A 20,413-nucleotide genomic window follows, 5' to 3' on the forward strand; every position below is an offset into this window, starting at 1 on the left:
TCTGGATATTGGTTCCTGTACTTTGCACACAGTTACTAATGCGTTTAATGATGGAGTAAAATCATTGTCGTGGGATATTGAAGATTTTTATGTGGATGTATTTCAGTGGTTCAGGATGTCTGCGACTCGACGAGATCCGTTTTACTTTCCTTATGATCGTTGCTTAGTACTAGTGAGCTACGTACGAAAACACTAAGAAGCTCGTATAAAATTTTGAAACAAAATAATTATCCATTTAGTTATATTTAGAGTAGAATGTATGTTCATATAACAATTGGTGTAATTTACATGTGATTTTTTTTTATTTCTACTTATTGGTTAATTAAAATGTTCCTTTTTCACAGCTTCACGAAACCTCATATATTTTTCGTGTGATTTCCTATATATATATATATATTTTTTTTTTCATTAGCATTGGAAAGCCTGGTATTGTAAATGGCACCGAACATGTTTAAGTTGCAGTATGTGGTATAAAAATCATAACAAAATACAAATTGTCTAAAGTAAAAATTGTTTTAAAATATAAAAATTGGAATGAAGTACGAGTATTAAACTCTTTGTGAAGAACCCCCAACAACATGCTCCAAATTTGAACATCCACAATAAATACGTAATTCTTTTTTCTTACAGACTTACATTGGACCTGTTCTCGTATCAGTGAATCCATACAAGAATTTGCCCATCTACTCGAACGAATATTTGAAACGATATCAAAATATACACTTTTACGAAGTTTCTCCACATGTGTAAGTATTAAGAATTATATGTTTGAATAAAGTATACAAATGTAAATATTGACTATATAAGCCTAATGTTATACGTCAAATAATATAAGATAGTCATTCGTTAAGTTCTGCTTCTGTATTTGACACCATATCGCAACTGACCATTATTTCATTCTTTTTTATATTTGTGATCTTAAAATCCGAGCTTGAGATAGTTACGTTGTTCATCTGATGTTGATTCATTCTTATGAGATAAAATCATATGTAATCCCTGAATGATATATCAGTTATTAACTTTAGCTATAAATTAATCTGTAAGTAGATAAACATGACATATGAATAGTGAACGAAAAATATATATATGTCGTTGAAAGGAGAAATCTATATGATAAACTCTTATGATACACATAAAGTATTAGTGTTTATAAAAAATGTAGTGAGATAGCTAGTAAATTACTTTTTAATCATTAATGTCGAATAAATTTGAAACTTGTAATTAAAGTGTTTAATATATGCAGTATATTACATTAAAATGTGTTAAATACAACTTATATATAATATTCAATTTTATTTATATGTGCTTCCAGTGAAATTTAATATTTAAATGATAACTCCAGTTCATTTCAAAGAGGACATTAAAAAATTCTCCATATAAATCAATGGGATAAAAACAAAGATGGTGCAGGAATTCAACATCGTTCAAGATTTTTGAAATTGTATTTTAAGAAAAGCTGTATGAGAAAAGAAATTAAAACAAATATAATTCATTTATTGGGAAAAATTGAGATGGAGATTCTAAACTGTTTTTAAATCTTTTTTTGTTATTATTGGTAGCTGAACCTGCACTATCTACACAGCGCATCGTTCTAAAATGAGCATGAATCTCTTTCCACTTCCTCACAAATACAAGTGAAAGATAGGACGACTCACAAAGGGAGTGAATTGCTATAAATACAATAATTTTCAATTATATATATTCATAAAACGAAACCCACCACGCCTTTGAAGTTACCAGTATGCAATATACTAGTTTTGCCATTTAGATTAAAGTGAAGTGCCTGGAATGTCCGTTAGCCAGTTACGCGCAGCTTTTCTACCGGTTGCCTAACACAGGGATATCAACCATAACAACGTCCTGGTGACATTGTTAATCTTGGGGGCTCAAAACGGCCTCTAAAGTGTTGAATAGGAAAAATAACAGTTTGTTTCTTGAGTTGTGGTTTCCGAGATCTTAATGTCAAAATGAATTGACCACAAACATATAAACGTAGTATTTTAATATTTAGATTACTTTAGTAAAATACAAATTCCAAAAACATTTCTTTATTTTTTTCTACAAAATAATGAAATAGTTATGTATTGTGTGTATGCGTTTGCAGGTGTTTTTTTTATAGCTAATGTAGTTTTTTTTTTCTTCTGTAGATACGCTATTACAGATACCGCATATCGATCTCTCAAGGAAGAAAATCGGGAACAGTGCATTCTTATTTCAGGTTAGTTTTGCAGTAATTTGAAGAGACTTTGTTTACATTGTGGAAGAAAAAAAGAAAATTAAGAAAAGTAGAAAAGTAAATTTTGTGTAAATCAATAAATTATTGGTCGTAATTTGTTAGCTGTTATTGGTTTCTGAATGTATTTTGAAAAATTATTATATATGTATAACACGTATGTATATGTATACCATTACTATACATGTACAAGGTGGCCCATCAGTCAGTTAGCGAAATTGCATTTTTACTGTAGAAGTGAAGTACAAAGCAAAAGTGATACAGGTAACGTGTTTTCGTTTATTAAAAAAAAATAGAGACAATGCTCAATTATACAAGATATGCATGTAGAAGACTCTTAAATTAGCTTCCATCCTGTTGGATTCAAAGTTAACATGTTTACAGCACTGAAGCACAAGTATTTAGAGTGTAGGTTTTCAAAGGCAGATTGATTTCGTTTCTTCAGATGTTCAGCATTACGAATCTTCGCGGAGCAAACATTATTTTTTAGTATTGTCACGGACGCTCATCAATATCATCGTTAAACTTTGTCCGTGATTATAATTTTAATTCAATGTTCTTCAAAGAACATTCAACAAACAGCAAAAAGAAATTATGGATATTTCAAAAATCAAATTCTGTTTAATTAATAAATTCTTTATCTGTAAAACTGCTATGTAATTCCGTCTTTAAAATCATTACCAAGCACTAAAGTCAGCTAGCTTTCACAATTCAACACATAAGATCTATGCATTAACAAATATAATGACAAAAATAAATTTCAAAGGTTTACGTCTTTACGTATTCCACCACAAATACAAAAAGTTCCATAACCTCGTCTCAAATAAAGTAACAAAACTACAGGGCTCTTCCAAAGTCGAAGTAATAACTTCAAAAATCCATAAAAAAAAAAAAAAAACACCTAATCAGTAATGTAAATCATATTGCTTATTTAAACTACATCAATAAAAAAGGTATATACCTGTTAATATTTATCAATGCCTAGTCATAAGTCAGTGCTTAAAAAGTTTCAAATAAACGCTACTAATCAAAACTACACACATTAAAAACATTCCCCACAAATCCTATTCTTTTATTTCAACCAAAATAATTAATAACAAATTTATTAGTATACAACTTATCAATATCTAAATTATTAAAAAAAATTTAGTTATTACTATAACACCTCTTGCATACGTCCCGTTCTATATAAATCATAAATAACTCATAGCGTAACCGCATGGTGGAGGCGTTAAAATTTCTAATAAATAACTCATAGCGTAACCGCAGTATATTCTAGACGGAGAAAGTCCATCGGGTAACATGGGAAGCCAGTGAACAGTACCCTTTCTGCCAATTTAATCTTCAAACATTTCGCTTATAATTCTCTCACAAGCGGTACATAATGAAGGGGGGGGGGGTCCTCCATCTTGTTGCCAAATTAACTTTTATCGAATCTGCTATAGGTTTTTAAAAAATGGACTATTTTCTAGATCCAATAACACTTCCTATGTAAGTATTTCTATACAACTGTCAGCATCAACCATACTATTCAAAGTGGGGGGCCAATTTCAGTCGCAAAGTCCCTGCCAAACAGCATATCAGGAGCGTTTATTTTCGTCCTACACGTAGACTCTCAATATCTTAGTAATTACAGCTATACTTTTTCATTCTATCATTTAACTTGAAACTAGCCTCGTCATTCCAAAAAATGATTTTTAAATTTGTGAATTGACTTCCTGTTGTATTGTGTACTACTCCAGGGCTTCATACGCCTATTATAACAGGCCTCAGAGTAAAGTTGGCTTATATTGACTCAACTTTAACGTTTTCTGAGTCCTTTGTAAGTTGGTTCTTGATATTTTCCACTCGTTGGACGTTTTCTCGTTCGTTTTATTGGTGACTGCACAAAACATTGCGCAACAACATTTAATTCTCTTCTATACAAACTAATTTGAGCCTACCTGCATGAGAAAGTTTCCCTCCGACCCAGACTGTTCAAGTCTTTCATTCAGTTTCAGATTACCTTCGCGAGAAACGGTCAATGTTTGGAAAACAACAACATTCAATATCTTCATAATTATGGACGTTTCCACCACATTTACAATGCATAAACACGCTTTTCGGTATATAATTTACTATTCATTCCTTCTCAACTGACTAATACTAACAACAACAGGGCTAACATAAACAAATTTACTTCACATGAGTCTCATCGCTGATAGTGTCAACTGAATTATGTAAACTACTACTTTAGTCAAGTAGCTACTATACTAGTCAGGTCTCGGAATTTCATATTAGGGGACCACCCTAACATAAGTTCTCGGAATTTCATAATTTTAAGCAGTGTTGCTGTAATCTTATAAAAGCAGACAAAAACAACGTTTTAAGAATAACTATGTTATTTTGAGCAGTATAGCAATATCTTTGAATCTTTTTTATATATTTGAAAGAGCTTAAGATATCAAGTTGATGTAAACGGCATTATAATCTTTACATTACTTGGAAACCTTCTGTGATGGGATGTGATAGTTATCTAAGAAATTTTTTTCGAAATAAGACCTGAAAAACATTCAATCCCTGGAATCCCTTGTTCCTATTCGTTAGAAATAAGTCATGTTCGAGACACATACTATTCGAAACGAAGGTATTTCCGATGTGCATTGAAATGTCCAACTTAACTTGCGTTATTACCAGTGGCGGCGATTGGACGTTAAAAGTGGGGGGGCAAGGCATGATCTGAATATTTGTATATTAATCTTAGTTCATCTGATTGTTTCTAACACTTTGTTCGACGAAAGGTTGTATAACTAATAGGATACTATCTTCTTCGGTTAAAATACCATATATCGTATTTCATATTTTATTAAATAAATTAACAAGAGCAACGGAAGTAAATACTAGCCCTTTGTACTCTTAAACAACGAAGGTGTAAGAAGAGATTTGATTCCTTGCTCATGAACATCTTAAAACTCTGTCTGGAAAATTGTGTGATCAGATTATTTAATAAAAAAATTTACAAAACAAGTAAATAGAAAGGATAGCTAATATTAATTATAGTAATGAATAATGAGGCTTGTTTTGCAAAAGTTATGTTCAAACTGGAGATTAATGAATAACTTAATTTATAATTCCACACATCACATTAAATATACGTTATTACTCTTACAAGGTACATTCGCGAAGTGTCCCCTCAAAATTCGTGTAAAATTGATTCAAATACAAAGTTCTCCTTGCTACAATGTGTATTGTACTAATTTTAGCAGCCCATACTGGTAATTTGCGTATTTATAAGCCTTCATATATATCCTGAATTCAATCATACACTAGTGCTTGGGGTCCCGGGTTCGATTCCAGCCACCGCCAAAGGAACTTTGTGGTGGACAAACACCGTGTGCGTGGGTTTTCTCGGGGTTCTCCCGTTTCCTCCCACTTTCTTCATTCCACCATTTTCATTCATTACTCATCATCACCGTCTCCTTTAGCCTAACCGGCATAACCATGGGACGTAAAACTCAAAGATTTCATTTTCATTTTTCAATCATACACTAGTATAACGCTCGGACACAAAATTGCTTTTAGTTTCTTTAGATGTAACTGGACATGAATGTGGGCATATGCAAAACAAATTTGATCAAGTACTGCTTCCCTGACACATCTTACTAACCCGAGCTGCTATCTTGGATTCAATTTTCGGTTTTTCAAAAGGGAATAGTTGCAAGTGATACATCAAGTTCATGTACAATTTCTCGGAAAATCACTAGTGTAGTGAGTTTTACCGTAGCTATTGCATGTTAAATGTCAGGTACTTCATGAATATTGAATCAAATAGAAAGTTGTGCAGGGCCCGCTGTGTATATGTAGTGTTTTACGTGATTTATCGTTGACGAAATATTCTCTGAACGTATATAATACATACACACAGACGTCAATACGGAAATGGTCTTCACCTAAATATGGTCATATCTGAATTTACATTAAGCATTTTGACCGTTATACAATACTTCTTTGTTGTAGTATATCATGGAAGTAATACAATCACTCACAGAAATGTAATAAGATTATGACACCAATGTTGTAAGGAATTTGTTTATATCTACAGTATTTTTTCAGTTAGAAATTGTTTTGATTTGTCAACATCAAAAATATATGGGTAACTGATATTACTCTGCAATGTCTATTCGCGAAATGCCTGGAAGGATTTAACATGCAATACCTTGCAAACGGTACAAGCTACAGTAAAATTCTCTACATCAGTGAGTTTCCGAGAAAACTGTACATGAATTTGATGTCTCACTTGCACCTATTCTCTTTTGAAAAACCAAAAGTTGAATCCAAGATGGCAGCTCGGGTTGGTAGCATGTGTCAGAGAAGCAGTACTTGATTAAATTTGTTTTGCACATGCCCACATTCATGTCGAGTTACATCTAAAAGCAATAACATGTCTGAGCGTTATACTAGTATATGATTGAATTCTGGATATATGAAGGTACATAAATACCAGTATGGGCCGCTAAAATTAGTACAATACACATTGTGACGAGGAGAACTTTGCATTTGAATCAATTTTACACGAATCCCGAGGGTACACTTCGCGAATGTACCTTGTTAGAAAATGAAAGACAGTAAATACTACAAGCATATGCTACGAAATTTATAGAAATACGCGATTGCAATATTAATTGCTTTGAATTGCAATTAAAACAATTCCTGTAGCTTGCTTAACTCCACGAGAAGACAACCAATATGTACTCACGAAACGGGAAATATTATATGGCACCATTTTTTTATGAACCAGTAATACATATAAAACATTACATTGTCAAATGAAGCTATATACATTAATGGGTTACTTAAAAAAAAGTGGGGGGGCAACTGCCCCCCTTTGCCCCCCCTAATCGCCGCCCATGGTTATTACTATTGTAGAAGCGGCCAAAATTGGGTTGTTTACGAATGTTTGTGATACTGTAACGTCCTTAGTTTTGTAATACTGAATAATAAATGTGGTATTATAAGTTTTCGTTTAACATGTAGATTTGAAATGTATAATAACCTGACATAGTGCAATACTGTCAACACTGTTAATTGAGTAGTAGTGCAGAGTATGGCAAACGATGTCCTGTCAATATTTGCATGTTACAAAATTTCATCAAATTGTATCTATTAGTTTAAAAGTTACAAAGTCCTTTCAAGTTAAATGATCCAGTTTGTAATTGTAATTGGAATGGACATAGTGGCTTTTATTTTATTTTTTTGGCAGGTGAATCGGGTTCTGGGAAAACTGAAGCTTCAAAGAAGGTTTTACAGTTCATTGCTGCTGCTACAGGACACAAGAAGCAGGTGGAAAGCGTGAAAGATAAGTTACTTCAGTCCAACCCAGTTCTTGAGGCATTTGGAAATGCGAAGACCAACCGAAATGACAATTCAAGTCGCTTCGGAAAATACATGGATATTGAATTCAACTACGCTGTGAGTACGGTTGTTGTTGTTGTTATTATTATTATTATTATTATTATTATTATTATTATTATTATTATTAGTTATGCGGACATCATAATTCGTCTATTACGAGAAACATGAAGTGTTTAGTCAGTAATTTTTTATAAAATTATATTACTTCTGTATTTCGTACAATAATTATTAAACCATCTTATGTAAAGATTACGGTACAACATTTAAAAGTCTTATCGTGGCCATTCGTAGCCAAATTATTAACATGCGTACATTCTCTGCATGTGATTCCGGGTTCGTTTTCCGGTAAAATTCGTTTCTCGGGTATAAATCCGAGCATTGATTCTAACAATATTTCAAGTAGCAAATGAAGAGGAAAAATATAAATTCTAACCAATCAAGTTTATTGTTTTTATTACTCAAATTGTGAGTGTTATAATTATATAATAATGTACTATTGATTCCCCTTTTTTCATTGGTTTCCTATTGATTTTTTTTTTCCCTAATACGAATACACCTTTCTTTGTTACGCTCTGTGTGTGTTTAATTTCAGTTTCTGAGACTAGTTCCTGGTGCTGAAAAATAAACTAATTGTCGTTATTTTGCATCTCAACTTTTGAATTTACTTTGCAAAATTCGTAATAATGAATATATTTTGAACTTCAATGTTATAACTTCGTATTTTGTCGCGTCAAAGGTTCTGAGGGGCAAAATGAAATACGGAAGTGTACTCGTTTCCAATGTATTGAAAAACAATAGTCTGTTAAATTGTCAAAATATGAATATAATTTTTAAAAAGTTACAATGAACATTTTTAATGTGTAAAATTGATTGTGCATATTTCTTGGAATGAATGAGCTTATTCGTTGTAATGAAGAGCTTTTCATTTTTCTTTTGAAGGGCGATCCTGTTGGAGGAAATATCCTAAATTATCTTCTGGAGAAATCTCGAGTGGTACAGCAATACAGTGGGGAGCGAAATTTCCATATATTTTACCAATTATTGACAGGAGCTGATGATGAATTAATTAGTAAGCTTCACCTTAAAAGGAATCCAGACCTGTATTATTATATGAGTCATGGGGTATGTTATAAGTTCTTCAGTGTTTTCTTCACTAATGACTTTGCTTTTATGTAATAAAGATTTAACATTATATATTTTTGTTGATGCAACAATATTCATGATTTTTTAAAAATGTATACTTGTTGACAGTTTCAACAAACCAAGCTATGGTAGAGGAGTGTTTTACAAGTAGTTTGTGTGTCTCTGGTAGGACAAATAAAACAACAATAGATACAATCTAGTTAATAATACATATGTTTCATATAAAGTACATAAATTAATCAATAACTTATTCCATCAGAATAAAAACTACCAACTCCATTAGGTTATTATATATATATATATATATATATATATATATATATATATATATATATATATATATATATATATATATATATATATATATTACAATCCTAATATTGTAGATGGAAATGCACAAAATCATTAGTCAGTTCAACATTATTATTCGTTATTAACAATAAGAATGAGAGTGTATTAAATAAGCTAAAACTACCTTAAGAGTTCTGAGAGTGAGCTGTGTACATTTAAAACATCAAACATTACCTTTATGGTTGCTTTTTGTGTTCTGTTTTAACTCTACCCAAGGAAAAATGTTAAATGCCGGCACCAAACTTTGCTTTTTTTTTTTGTCGATTGATTTACACGGGAAAGTATATTAATTTTGTTTTTCTATTATTATTATTATTATTATTATTATTATTATTATTATTATTATTATTATTATTATAAATATTAAGGAACACGAATTATGTAATAAAGTACTGATTGTGTGATTGTGTTGATGTAGAAGAAATCAGTAAAACCAGAATATTAAAATCTCCCGTTATTTCAAGACTAAAAGAAAGATACTTTTCTGTATAAATCAATGAATCAAAAATGGTACCAGTATTTAATATTAAAAGTGTGAATTTTATAAGAGAAAATTTAGGGATAAAGGAAAAAATAATGCGTTAATTTGTGAAGAACTGTGATAATTCTTCAAGCGTACGTAAATATTTAATTTTACTCTTTTCTAGAAACAAGGAAGTCGGAACACAATTGACGATGCTGAACAGTATAACGTCGTAAGGAAAGCTATGTCTGTTATAGAGCTTACAGATTCAGAACAATTCGACATATTCTCCATCGTAGCTGCTGTGCTGCATTTGGGAAATGTTGGTTTTACCGAAGACAACAACATTGCACAAATTTTGAAACCAGAGTCGGTGGAACACGTTTGTAAAGTAAGTATTACTTATTCTTTTCGCGTTTATGTTTTCTTTTTGTTTAGCACAGTAAATTTTGGACCAATTACAGGCAAAAATTTTAGCCGCTCCGTAAGTCCTGTACCACTTAAGGTGACATTAGCGGCAGTCATAGAAATTATAAATTTTGGTTAAATAAGAGCTTATTTTAACATAATAATTTTCATTTTTTAAGTTTATAATTTTAATTTTGTACAGTGACATGATATAAATTCGATTTTAATCAAAATAGATACACGTAGTTAGAATAGCGTATCCAGAATCTTATTTCGGAGAGCATGAAGCTAAATTTAACAAATAAATACTTAAATAAATAAACACACACAGAGAGAGAGAGAGAGAGAAAGAGAAAATTCGTACTCATAAACTAGCTGAAAGAACAAAGAACTTACAAAAGAAATATTGATTTAAACGTTACATCTTAAACACTAAAGAAATATAGAAAAATAAAGTAAAATGGTTACATCTAGAAAAACAAGGTACAATAACCTTAAAGGATAATTACTTCTTTATGTATATGTGTACAGTACTTCTCTCTCTCTTGGCTACCCATGGTTTAACTAACAACCAAGTGTAAAAAAGAGGTAAAAGAAATATATGTATAGTAGTGAAATAATAGTCAAAAACATTTTTTATAATATATGTAATAATACAGTATCTATATAAACTGCCTTACATTCACAAATAATTGATATAAATTCAACATTATTGACAACAGACGCCAATCTGTTCTTGGACTTAGGGATTACTAACATAAAAGACAATAACATGGAACTCCTTCACCTTGTCGTACTTTCTTTAAGTCAAACAGCGAGAGGGGAGTTAGGTTGGTAGCCAAGGTAACATGTTTTACAGTATTTTTCTTTAAATAAATATTTCTCTACAGTTTTAAAATAAACGTAGTTTATTTAAAAATGTGTAAATATTTCAATTGTAATTTCAAGATAAATGGACTTGTGAATCAGAGAACTCTTGTGGAGAGAAGATTCAATTTATTTAAATTGTAGGTTTCGTTATAATACAATTTGAATTCAGCATACTGATTTCAGTGTTACTGAATATTGTGTAGTATTTATGCTTACGTTGCCTATTTTTGTTCTTAGTTGTTAGGATGCAAAGTTGATCTACTGCGAGCTGCTTTGACGAATCGTACGATAGAAGCCCAGCGAGACGTGGTGACAACTCCCCTGACACGGGAACAGGCTGTATATGCACGAGATGCTTTAGCCAAAGCAATATACGATCGTCTCTTCACATGGTTGGTATCTAGACTTAACAGCTCTCTGCAATCAACGCAGTCTGGCAGAAAAACCGTCATGGGAATCTTGGATATCTATGGATTCGAGATTTTCGAAAGAAACAGGTACAATTGCAAATTCATTCATACTATACATTAATTTTGTTAGACAGTATTCTCATGACTATAGCCTACACCCACTGTATATAATAATTCCTTTACCTAGTGTGTTGAGGGAAACTTACCTAGAGTGTTGAGGATGATTGGGATGCAAATGTAACGAATTCATTTACATACTCGTATTATTTTCTGCTTCGAGAAGTGAATTAGTTTCATGATAGTCTGATACAACAGTAATTTATGTAGTTCCTGTGACGGTATTCAATAGTGAGAAATGAGCAAAAGTTTTATTCTACTTTTAAAGCTAAAATGACCTTGTTTTCTCATTTTACGAAGATCGTTTAATCACGAACGCAGATATTCTTAGAGTATAATCATAATAGTTTCTTTGTGTATAGTTTCTTCACCAAATGAAGGCCATTAGCTTTAGCTGAAGCCTAATAATAGCTACAGTTGTATCTAAACTCTTCGAGGTTTTTGTAAGAACTGTAAAACAGTTTGAATGAGCCTCTAAAATTATTGGAACTCATTCGAGGTTAATAATATTCATTAGCAAATATTCACTTAGACTACATGTCGCGAGTTTTTACTCACTTGTATTAGAATCTGAATTATCTTCGTAAAACAAAAGTGATGGGGGAAACTAGATTGTCATGACGCTTAATATTTCACGAATTTTTATTTCAATTTTTTTTATTTTATTTTATTATTTATTTATTTATTTTTCAGAATAGTAGTCGTCTCTCTCTCGTGCGCAATGTTATGTGAATATTTGTAACCACAAGATTATTTGTGGTGTTCAGGTATAAAGAAAACGCGTACTGATAATTGTAGAAAATATTTATATCATCAATTGAAAGTAGTCTTGTTCTATATTAAGCAGTAAAACTCAATTATCTAACTATATTCGTGACAGTTATCATAACGTAAGATATAATCATATTCCATACATTTATTTTTTAATTTAATTTAATTAATTAATTTATTTATTTCTGTGTGGAATTTTAATAACAATGTCTATGAAGCAATGTTGTAAATTAGTATTAGAGCGTATAAACTTGTAAATTAATATCAGAGCATATTATTTCCATCGCAGTTTCGAACAGTTTTGCATTAATTATTGCAACGAGAAGCTTCAACAGTTGTTCATTGAATTGACCCTGAAATCTGAGCAAGAGGAATACTTGAAAGAAGGAATTGAATGGGAGCCGGTAGAATATTTTAACAACAAAATCATCTGCGATCTTATCGAAGAAAAGCATAAAGGTATGTTTACTATACTTAAAAAGTTCAAATCTTTCTTTGAGAATTGCCTGTGAGAAGTCAGTTATGCATATTAAGAAGTACAAAACAGTACTGATAACGTTATACGTTACAAACACCACAATTCATTAGATGGATAAGATTAATTTTTTCCATCACAATATATTAACTTGAAATTCTAAAATTAAGGATATCCTACAATCTTCTTATCTCTCAATGGGAATGTTGTAATGTAGACTACCTATTGAGTTTTATTTATTTATTTACTGAATTTTATTTGAGGTGTATATTGATACCGATTTCTTGGCAAATTTATTTATTTTTTGAAAGGTACATTACAGATGTTATGCCCAATTAGTTCTTTAAACTCATCACATGCATTTACACACACAAAATTCCTTTGCTGTGTCAAATGTATCATTCTTATTATAAGTTACAATGTTACTGAGGAAGCACAGTTCTCCGTACTGGAGAATGTTGAAAGTAACTGGTAGCAGTCTTCCTGTAGAAGAAAATTATTTCTATCTATTATCCAAGATGATTAACTAACTATATGCCCTATGGAACCTGGAGGTTCAATGTTGTACTCATAAAAGCTCTCCATTGACGGGTGTCGTTCGCCAAATGGATCCAGTTTCTACTTTATACCCTGTTTCTGCGAGATTCATCTTAATATTATTCTCCCATCTGCATAGATCTTTCTAATAGTCAATTTTCGATGGATTTCCAGTTATAATATTGAAAGCGTCCCTACTTTCTTCCATTCTAGCCACATGACCTGTTCATCTGAGCCTCCTGGACTTAATAACTCTCACAATGTTAGGTAAACAGTATAAATTATGAAATTTCTCGTTACAAAGTTTCCACCATTCCTCATTCCCATTTGCCTTGGGTCCGTATTCGCAGTATGCGTTCATCCTTCAAAATAAGCAACCATATCTTGGAACCATACACAACAACAGGCATAATTATCGTTTTATATGTTTTAAATTCCAAGCTCTTCGGTAGAATTCGCGAAGACAAAGTATTTAGACTGAATAATAACATGAATTCCGTGCTTTCAGGCGACATTTAATTTTTTTCATGGATATGGTTTTGGTCTGTTAATGTTAATCCTAGATATTTGAAAGTATTCACTTTGTCAAAAGTATTATTTGATATTTTAACATATCCATAATCTGCAATATTACGGTTACGGCTAATTTCCATGTACTTAGTTGTTCTCTGCATTTACTTTTAAACCCATGTTCCTGCAGACATTCAATAAAACCACTGTATTTCTTTCTATTGTCCTCATATCATCCCCTATCGGATTTACACTGATAGGACGACAGGACGCTATCAATTTTTTTCCCCACGCTATCAATTTTGTTAACAATTTGGAACTAACACAGTGTATAGTTACTTTTCTGTGCGTCTTCAGTTATTGTATTTTGTAGTTTCCTAATAGATTAGAGTAAGTTTCACTTTTTGGTTAGAAATGTATTTATTTTTATGAGAAATCTAAGAAGTTTAGTTAGCATTCGTTCAAGTTGGTGACATTGCTTATGTTTGTTCAGGTTCCGTATTCTTGATACATGTAATTTTATTCTAACCTATATAAAATATGTTTCCAACGTACGAATCGACTTAAAATCCTTTTGTCTTATTGATAAATTCCATGGTTTTTATAACCTTCATTTGGAACTTGGTCGATGTAGTGAGTAACGCGTCGTAGCTAAGAGTCAAAAACAATACCAAGATGTGTACTGTTTCCAGTTTAACCATGTCTCTTCCATGTATGAAAGAAATATAGTTTAGTTTTGGTGTGTTTGTAAAGCACTGATGAAAATACCTGACAGATGAGACAAATAACACTACTAATGGAAACTATCTGATTTCCCAGGTACGTGCCTTTCTCTTGGTAGAAGCAAAACCAGAATTTTTTTGGTACGCCTAATCACTTTACGAAAACCAGTCTGTTTTTCTCCGTTTTGTTCAATGCAAAAGAATTTAAATGGATACTTTGTACAAGACTAATAAATAAATTAGTCGTTAGCTTTTAGCACTTTCTTTATCCCCTTTTCTTGAATAACGGAATGATAATATAGTATTTGAATCTCACGATATTTTTCTCTTCTTCAATAGTATTGAATATATGTGGTAATAATTAGCCAAAATCACCTCCCTCCTCCCCCCTCTCAATTCAATTTTTCCTAAATGCAAAACACCTCTCATCAAGTAACCCTCAGTCATTAATACCATTTTCAAGTTTTACTTAAACATACGACACAATATTGAGAAAAAGGTGTATTGTAATAAAAATAGTTTGTTTTCAAATCCCGAGTTTTCTGATGTGCATAGAAAAGAATTTGTTAAAATTATTTTCACCAGGTTTCTGCTCATACTGTTAGCGAAAAAAATTTAGTCATGCAGCACACTTTTATCCTTGTCTGGTTTTCTTTTTGGCAAGGGATCCTGCGCCTTTGGATTGTTGTAGAAGCCAATCAATCTGGTGTGTCTTGAAAGAAGCTGATAAAAACAACTTATTTTTATTTATTTATTTTTTATTTCTTGGATGATAAGTTGTTAATCTCGATGGGGTTGGAACACTATAATTTTCTTTATGATTTACAGGAATTATTTCTTTGATGGATGAAGAATGTCTTCGGCCTGGAGATCCTACTGACCTAACTCTTCTTGCCAAATTGAATGAGAACTTAAATTACCACAACCATTACATCAGCCACAAGAAAGCCGATAAAAAGATACAGAAAATCATGGGACGAGATGTGAGTGATTTTTCTACCATCTTGATTATTTGTAAATATCTTTAATTTACTAGAATGATGGTTGTAGATTTCTTCTGTTTTATGGTATTACTTATTAACTACGTTTTATCTATACAATCAAAATTAACAATTTTACAATTTCCACTTACCCTTTTAGAGCTATGTGTGCTTTTGTGCAGAATTATATCATTCATGCGTGTTTGTTATTTGTCTATATGAAACGTTTGTTATAAACTTCTGTGTATTAGTTAGGCTAAATCCTTTTTAAAAGATATATAAATTTGGAAAACTTCTCATTTCATAGCATAATACATAAAGAAGTGTTATGTTCTTCGGAAGATGATTACTAATGAGATAAAACAGAGCTTACTAAATGCTTTTTTCAGATACAAAAAATAGAGATATAGGAAAATGTTACTGACAATTGTGAAAACATATATATGTTATAAACTTGTCTCCAGAAAACCAACATTATTTTCACAGTCTCACTTATGCTAAACTATATGTTGTCAACCGATTCCCGAAAGAAGTTGAATATCTCCTGTTATTTCTTTTGCAAATTGTTGTGAATCTTTGGAAATCCTTTCCGCATCTGTTTCTTCCTTTGTACTTAACTATATAATTAATGCAATAACTAATTTTGAAGCCTTTGTGAAATTTTCATCGACTGGAATTTCACTTATCTAGTTCCTAAACAAAGCCTATTGTTTTCTCGGATGATGTTCCATTTATATATTACTAGTGTCAATTACCCGTTTCGCTAGGTTAAAATAAGAAAAATTAGTAATATGCTTCGTTAGTCAGTCACTTTTTACTACTACTAAAGCGCTCTAATATCGGTCATTTTAGATCATTTTGATATATATATCTTCCCTCTAAATCGCACCGTCAAAGTGAAATCATAAAATCCATCCCAGGCCCGAACCTCATCTATGTTGAAAATTTGATCTAGATCGTTCGTTGGTTCAAGAGTTATAAAGTCACAAACATGGTCACTTTCATTTTTATTTATGTAGATAGATAAGCAATCGTCCACTATTAACTTTGCACTGTATTACTGTTGTATATTAAATATAATATAATAAGAAATTATGTATAGCAGGCCGTGGAGAACTTTCGTATAGAATAACTGTTCGTAGTTACTCATCGATATGATGGGATGCTTATTTATTAATTGGAAATAGCAATTCTTATTTCCTGTTAATGACATTCATGTTGACCAGTGTAAGAAGTGTGTTGTGTGTTTGGGGGACGGGGGGGGGGGGAAAGAGAAATCGGGATCTCCTGCTAGATTTCAATTCAATGTACAGAAATATGTTTATTCAACAAATATACAGTAATTTAATTTAAATTAGATTTCAAATTGAAGCTTTATTAAAGGGAGAGTTGAATCCCTAGGTCACTTAAGGGCTACCGCACAGTCCTGCTGAATAGTTAGTTTTAATAGGTACAGGATAAAGCAATAGCAAAATTTTAGGTTAGGTTCTATCAATGACATTTTGAATGTACACGAAAAGTATAGTAAAATTCCAGATTATTTGAAAATATTGACTTTAATGGCATTACATGCACAGGAATTGCCGAAACAATGTTAGAAACATAGCAGTTCTTATGAGTAGCTTTTATTTATTTATTTAGTGTATGTTTGTTTTTGTCTGTCTGCCATGCTTTGATTATTAACGAAACTTTCAGAGCTTTAGTTTCTTATACTTTCAACCGACAAAAGAATAATGTGTATTGTTCTCTTTATTTCTTTACAGGAATTTCAACTTGTTCATTATGCTGGTGACGTTACGTACAATATACGAGGATTTCTTGATAAAAATAATGATCTTCTGTTTAGGGACCTTCGAGAAGCTATGGCAAACACAACAAACAGTATTACAAAGGTAAGTATTGTTAATTTCTGTACGTCTGTTAAATATAGTCGAGTGGTCACATTTAACCTCACTGTCTTTTGTTTGTATACATAATTTTTGGGAGATAAAACGTCCAGTTCCCGTTAAAAGAAATATTAGCAATAAAGTCAAAAGTAGTCTCTTTACATTCATAAATTATGTTTCCGTTACCCATTACAAAATGTATTCAACGGAAGAATTATGTACTTCACTTCTCCACTCGCTCTCTAATCACGAAATACATTAGCGAGCAAGGTCTCTTTTAAATAGCTTCACAAAAATACAATCGAGTGGAATCTGACTACTCAACGAAGCACGAAGTCCAATCCAAGATATGGAAACGCGATCCAGGCAGTCATGCATCATTGGACAATGTTAAGCATTTCTCCAGCATGTGCCGATATGTAATGTCTCTATTCAAATTACCATCAATAAACATTGGACCGATTGAACATGCACCGACGTGCCAGAATTTTATTATTCATATAGAGATAACTGAACCGAATGATTCCTCTGTTTACTGTTCAAATGTTGGTTTAGTTTTATTTGTGTCTACTTCACTTGGTACAACCTGATTTTAGCTTTCTCTCTACTTGAGATACTGTAACCTACTTGAAATAAGACTGTTTATGCAATATTTATTCTTGAGTACTTTATGTTTATACTACCTTCTTTGTGTTCTTTTCCTTCCTGTTCCTAAAATTTTAATTTGACTGTTGTTCCTCTAGGAAGTCTTCCCAGCAAGCGAACTGAGCAGAAAGAAGAGGCCCGACACAGCTGCAACCCAATTTAAATCAAGCTTAAATGGTCTCATGGAAATTCTTATGGGAAAAGAACCTTCTTATATTCGTTGCATTAAACCGAATGACTTCAAGATGGCTGGTAAGAATTCAGTACTCCCAAATCGACAACTATCCTTGGAGGAAGGAAATGTAATCTGGTTAACAGTTTAATAATGGGGAAAATGCTATCTTGTTGTTATATTACCAGGACACTCAAAAAGTTTCCAGAATGTTGTAGTTTTTGCATTTATGATGTAATCACAATAAATCTTGTACAGTACAACACTTAGGTTGCCTAATTATGAATTTGACAAGTGTGGACAGGAGATAACACCAGTGTACAGTTAAACGGAGGAGGGTGAGGTGATCAGTTGATTCAGTTTCACAGATCGAGCAGCGCACAAGCATCAAATGCATATGTAAATTGAGGAAAGTATGATTCAGAGAATTTGATAGCCTTAAAAACAGCGTTAGCACCATTGGATGTTTGCCTATTTTGAAAGCCAAAAATGGGCCTTTTCCGTTTCACCAACGTAGAAGAGATCAAAACCAACGCGACGGCTGAACTTCGGAAGATACCAAAATATGCCTTTTGTCGGTGTTTCCACCAATCGCAGGAGCGGTGGAGCAAATGTGTGTGTTCTGAAGGTGCCTACTTTGAAGGCGATTAGTGAATGTGTACTTGCTCTCTTATGGTAATAGAGAGCTACAGCAAAATTCCGGGAACTTTTTGACTGCCCTGGTAAAGCATTGTGTAAAACACAATGTATTTTTTGACCAATTACATGAACTTATAAGGGAAGTTTTGTTATTTTGTGTATACACTTATGAGTGTTGTTAGTATTTCTAAATCTGCAGTGCAGTAGAATAATGATACTTAACTTTGTATTTTTGTATGTGTGCGTAATATAATAAATTCGATTTTTGATTTTTAAGGACAATTCAGTGATGAAATTGTTAGGCACCAAGTGAAATACCTTGGGTTAATGGAAAACTTGAGAGTCCGCAGGGCTGGATTTGCTTATCGTAGACCCTACGAAGTGTTCCTTAAACGTTACAAATGCTTGTGCCCAGAAACGTGGCCTCACTTCAATGGACCAGCCAAAGAAGGTGTTCAGAAGCTAGTCAAGTACCTAAAATATGAACACAATGACTACCGAATGGGAGAGTAAGTATTAGTACTGTAAATTTATTTTTATTGCTATGTAGCGAAAAAAAAAAAAAAAAAAAAACGTGAAGCCATGTTAGACTTAAACAAATACGTTAATTGTGTAACTTCTCGTTCGAATATTGGTAATTCATAGATGTTTACAGAGCGGATAAAGACACTTTACAGATAATTAGTAGAGCAGAAATATATAAATAATACACAATTGTCCATTGTATCAACTCCTTTTGTACATGTTTATATTGATATATATATATATATATATATATATATATATATATATATATATATATATATATATATATATATATATATATATATATATATATATATATATATATATATACTAGCAGCGTTCACCCCGCTTCGCTGCGGTCACCCCGGAACGCAATAAACTTTGTTACTTAGATAATTTTTACTTTTTCGCTTTCAAGTGATATGATAAAAACCATAGAAGATTGCACTAATGTTAACATTATATCGCCTGTCATTTATGTTAACCCGCCCCGCTTCGCTGCGGTCACCCCAACCCGCCCCGCTTCGCTGCGGTCATCCCGGAACGCAATAAACTTTGTTACTTAGATAATTTTTACTTTTTCGCTTTCAAGTGATTTATAGCGCCTGTCAGTTATGTTAACCCGCCGAGTCACAGGGTCATGCGGGTTGCATATAAATACGTTTATTTTTATACCTATGATGAACTAATAACAAAGGATTTGTACGTATTGACACCTGAATGGTCAATTATCTCAAGACACTGGTAATTGAAAATTAAAGTGATATGATAAAAATCATCTAGGGTCCACATCCTAACAACCCCCCAAAAATGAAAGAAATCGGTTCAGCCGTATTAGCGTGATGAGCGGACAAAGGATTTTTTGTACGTATTGACACCTGATTGGTCAATTATCTCAAGACACTGGTAATTGAAAATTAAAGTGATATGATAAAAACCATCTAGGGTCCAAATCCTAACAACCCCCCAAAAATGAAAGAAATCGGTTCAGCCGTATTAGCGTGATGAGCGGACAAAGGATTTTGTGCGTTCTCTTTTATATATATAGATATATATATATATATATATATATATATATAATATAAAGTAACTTAAAACTCTTTTATCTGATTATTCCTTTCTCTAGCAATAAACAGTTTTTATATGCGTTTTTCGTGTGTTTGAT

At 32.1% G+C, this 20,413-nt stretch overlaps 1 protein-coding gene across 4 annotated transcripts in view; it reads left to right on the forward strand.

Moving 5' to 3' along the window:
* Myo61F (unconventional myosin 61F) overlaps positions 1–20,413 on the forward strand; it is a 277,176-nt gene that overhangs the window by 219,486 nt on the left and 37,277 nt on the right. For all 4 annotated transcript variants that reach the window (XM_081771503.1, XM_081771502.1, XM_081771504.1 and 1 more), the window contains 11 exons: positions 631–746; positions 2,148–2,218; positions 7,473–7,681; positions 8,564–8,746; positions 9,766–9,972; positions 11,097–11,356; positions 12,447–12,616; positions 15,230–15,384; positions 17,145–17,273; positions 18,011–18,164; positions 19,001–19,232. In XM_081771503.1, the coding sequence (XP_081627629.1) occupies positions 631–746; positions 2,148–2,218; positions 7,473–7,681; positions 8,564–8,746; positions 9,766–9,972; positions 11,097–11,356; positions 12,447–12,616; positions 15,230–15,384; positions 17,145–17,273; positions 18,011–18,164; positions 19,001–19,232 (1,886 nt within the window). The remainder of the gene's footprint in view (positions 1–630; positions 747–2,147; positions 2,219–7,472; positions 7,682–8,563; positions 8,747–9,765; positions 9,973–11,096; positions 11,357–12,446; positions 12,617–15,229; positions 15,385–17,144; positions 17,274–18,010; positions 18,165–19,000; positions 19,233–20,413) is intronic.

This window comes from Thermobia domestica, chromosome 9 (assembly GCF_964235325.1).
Source record: "Thermobia domestica chromosome 9, izTheDome1.hap1.1, whole genome shotgun sequence".
NCBI lineage: Eukaryota > Metazoa > Arthropoda > Insecta > Zygentoma > Lepismatidae > Thermobia > Thermobia domestica.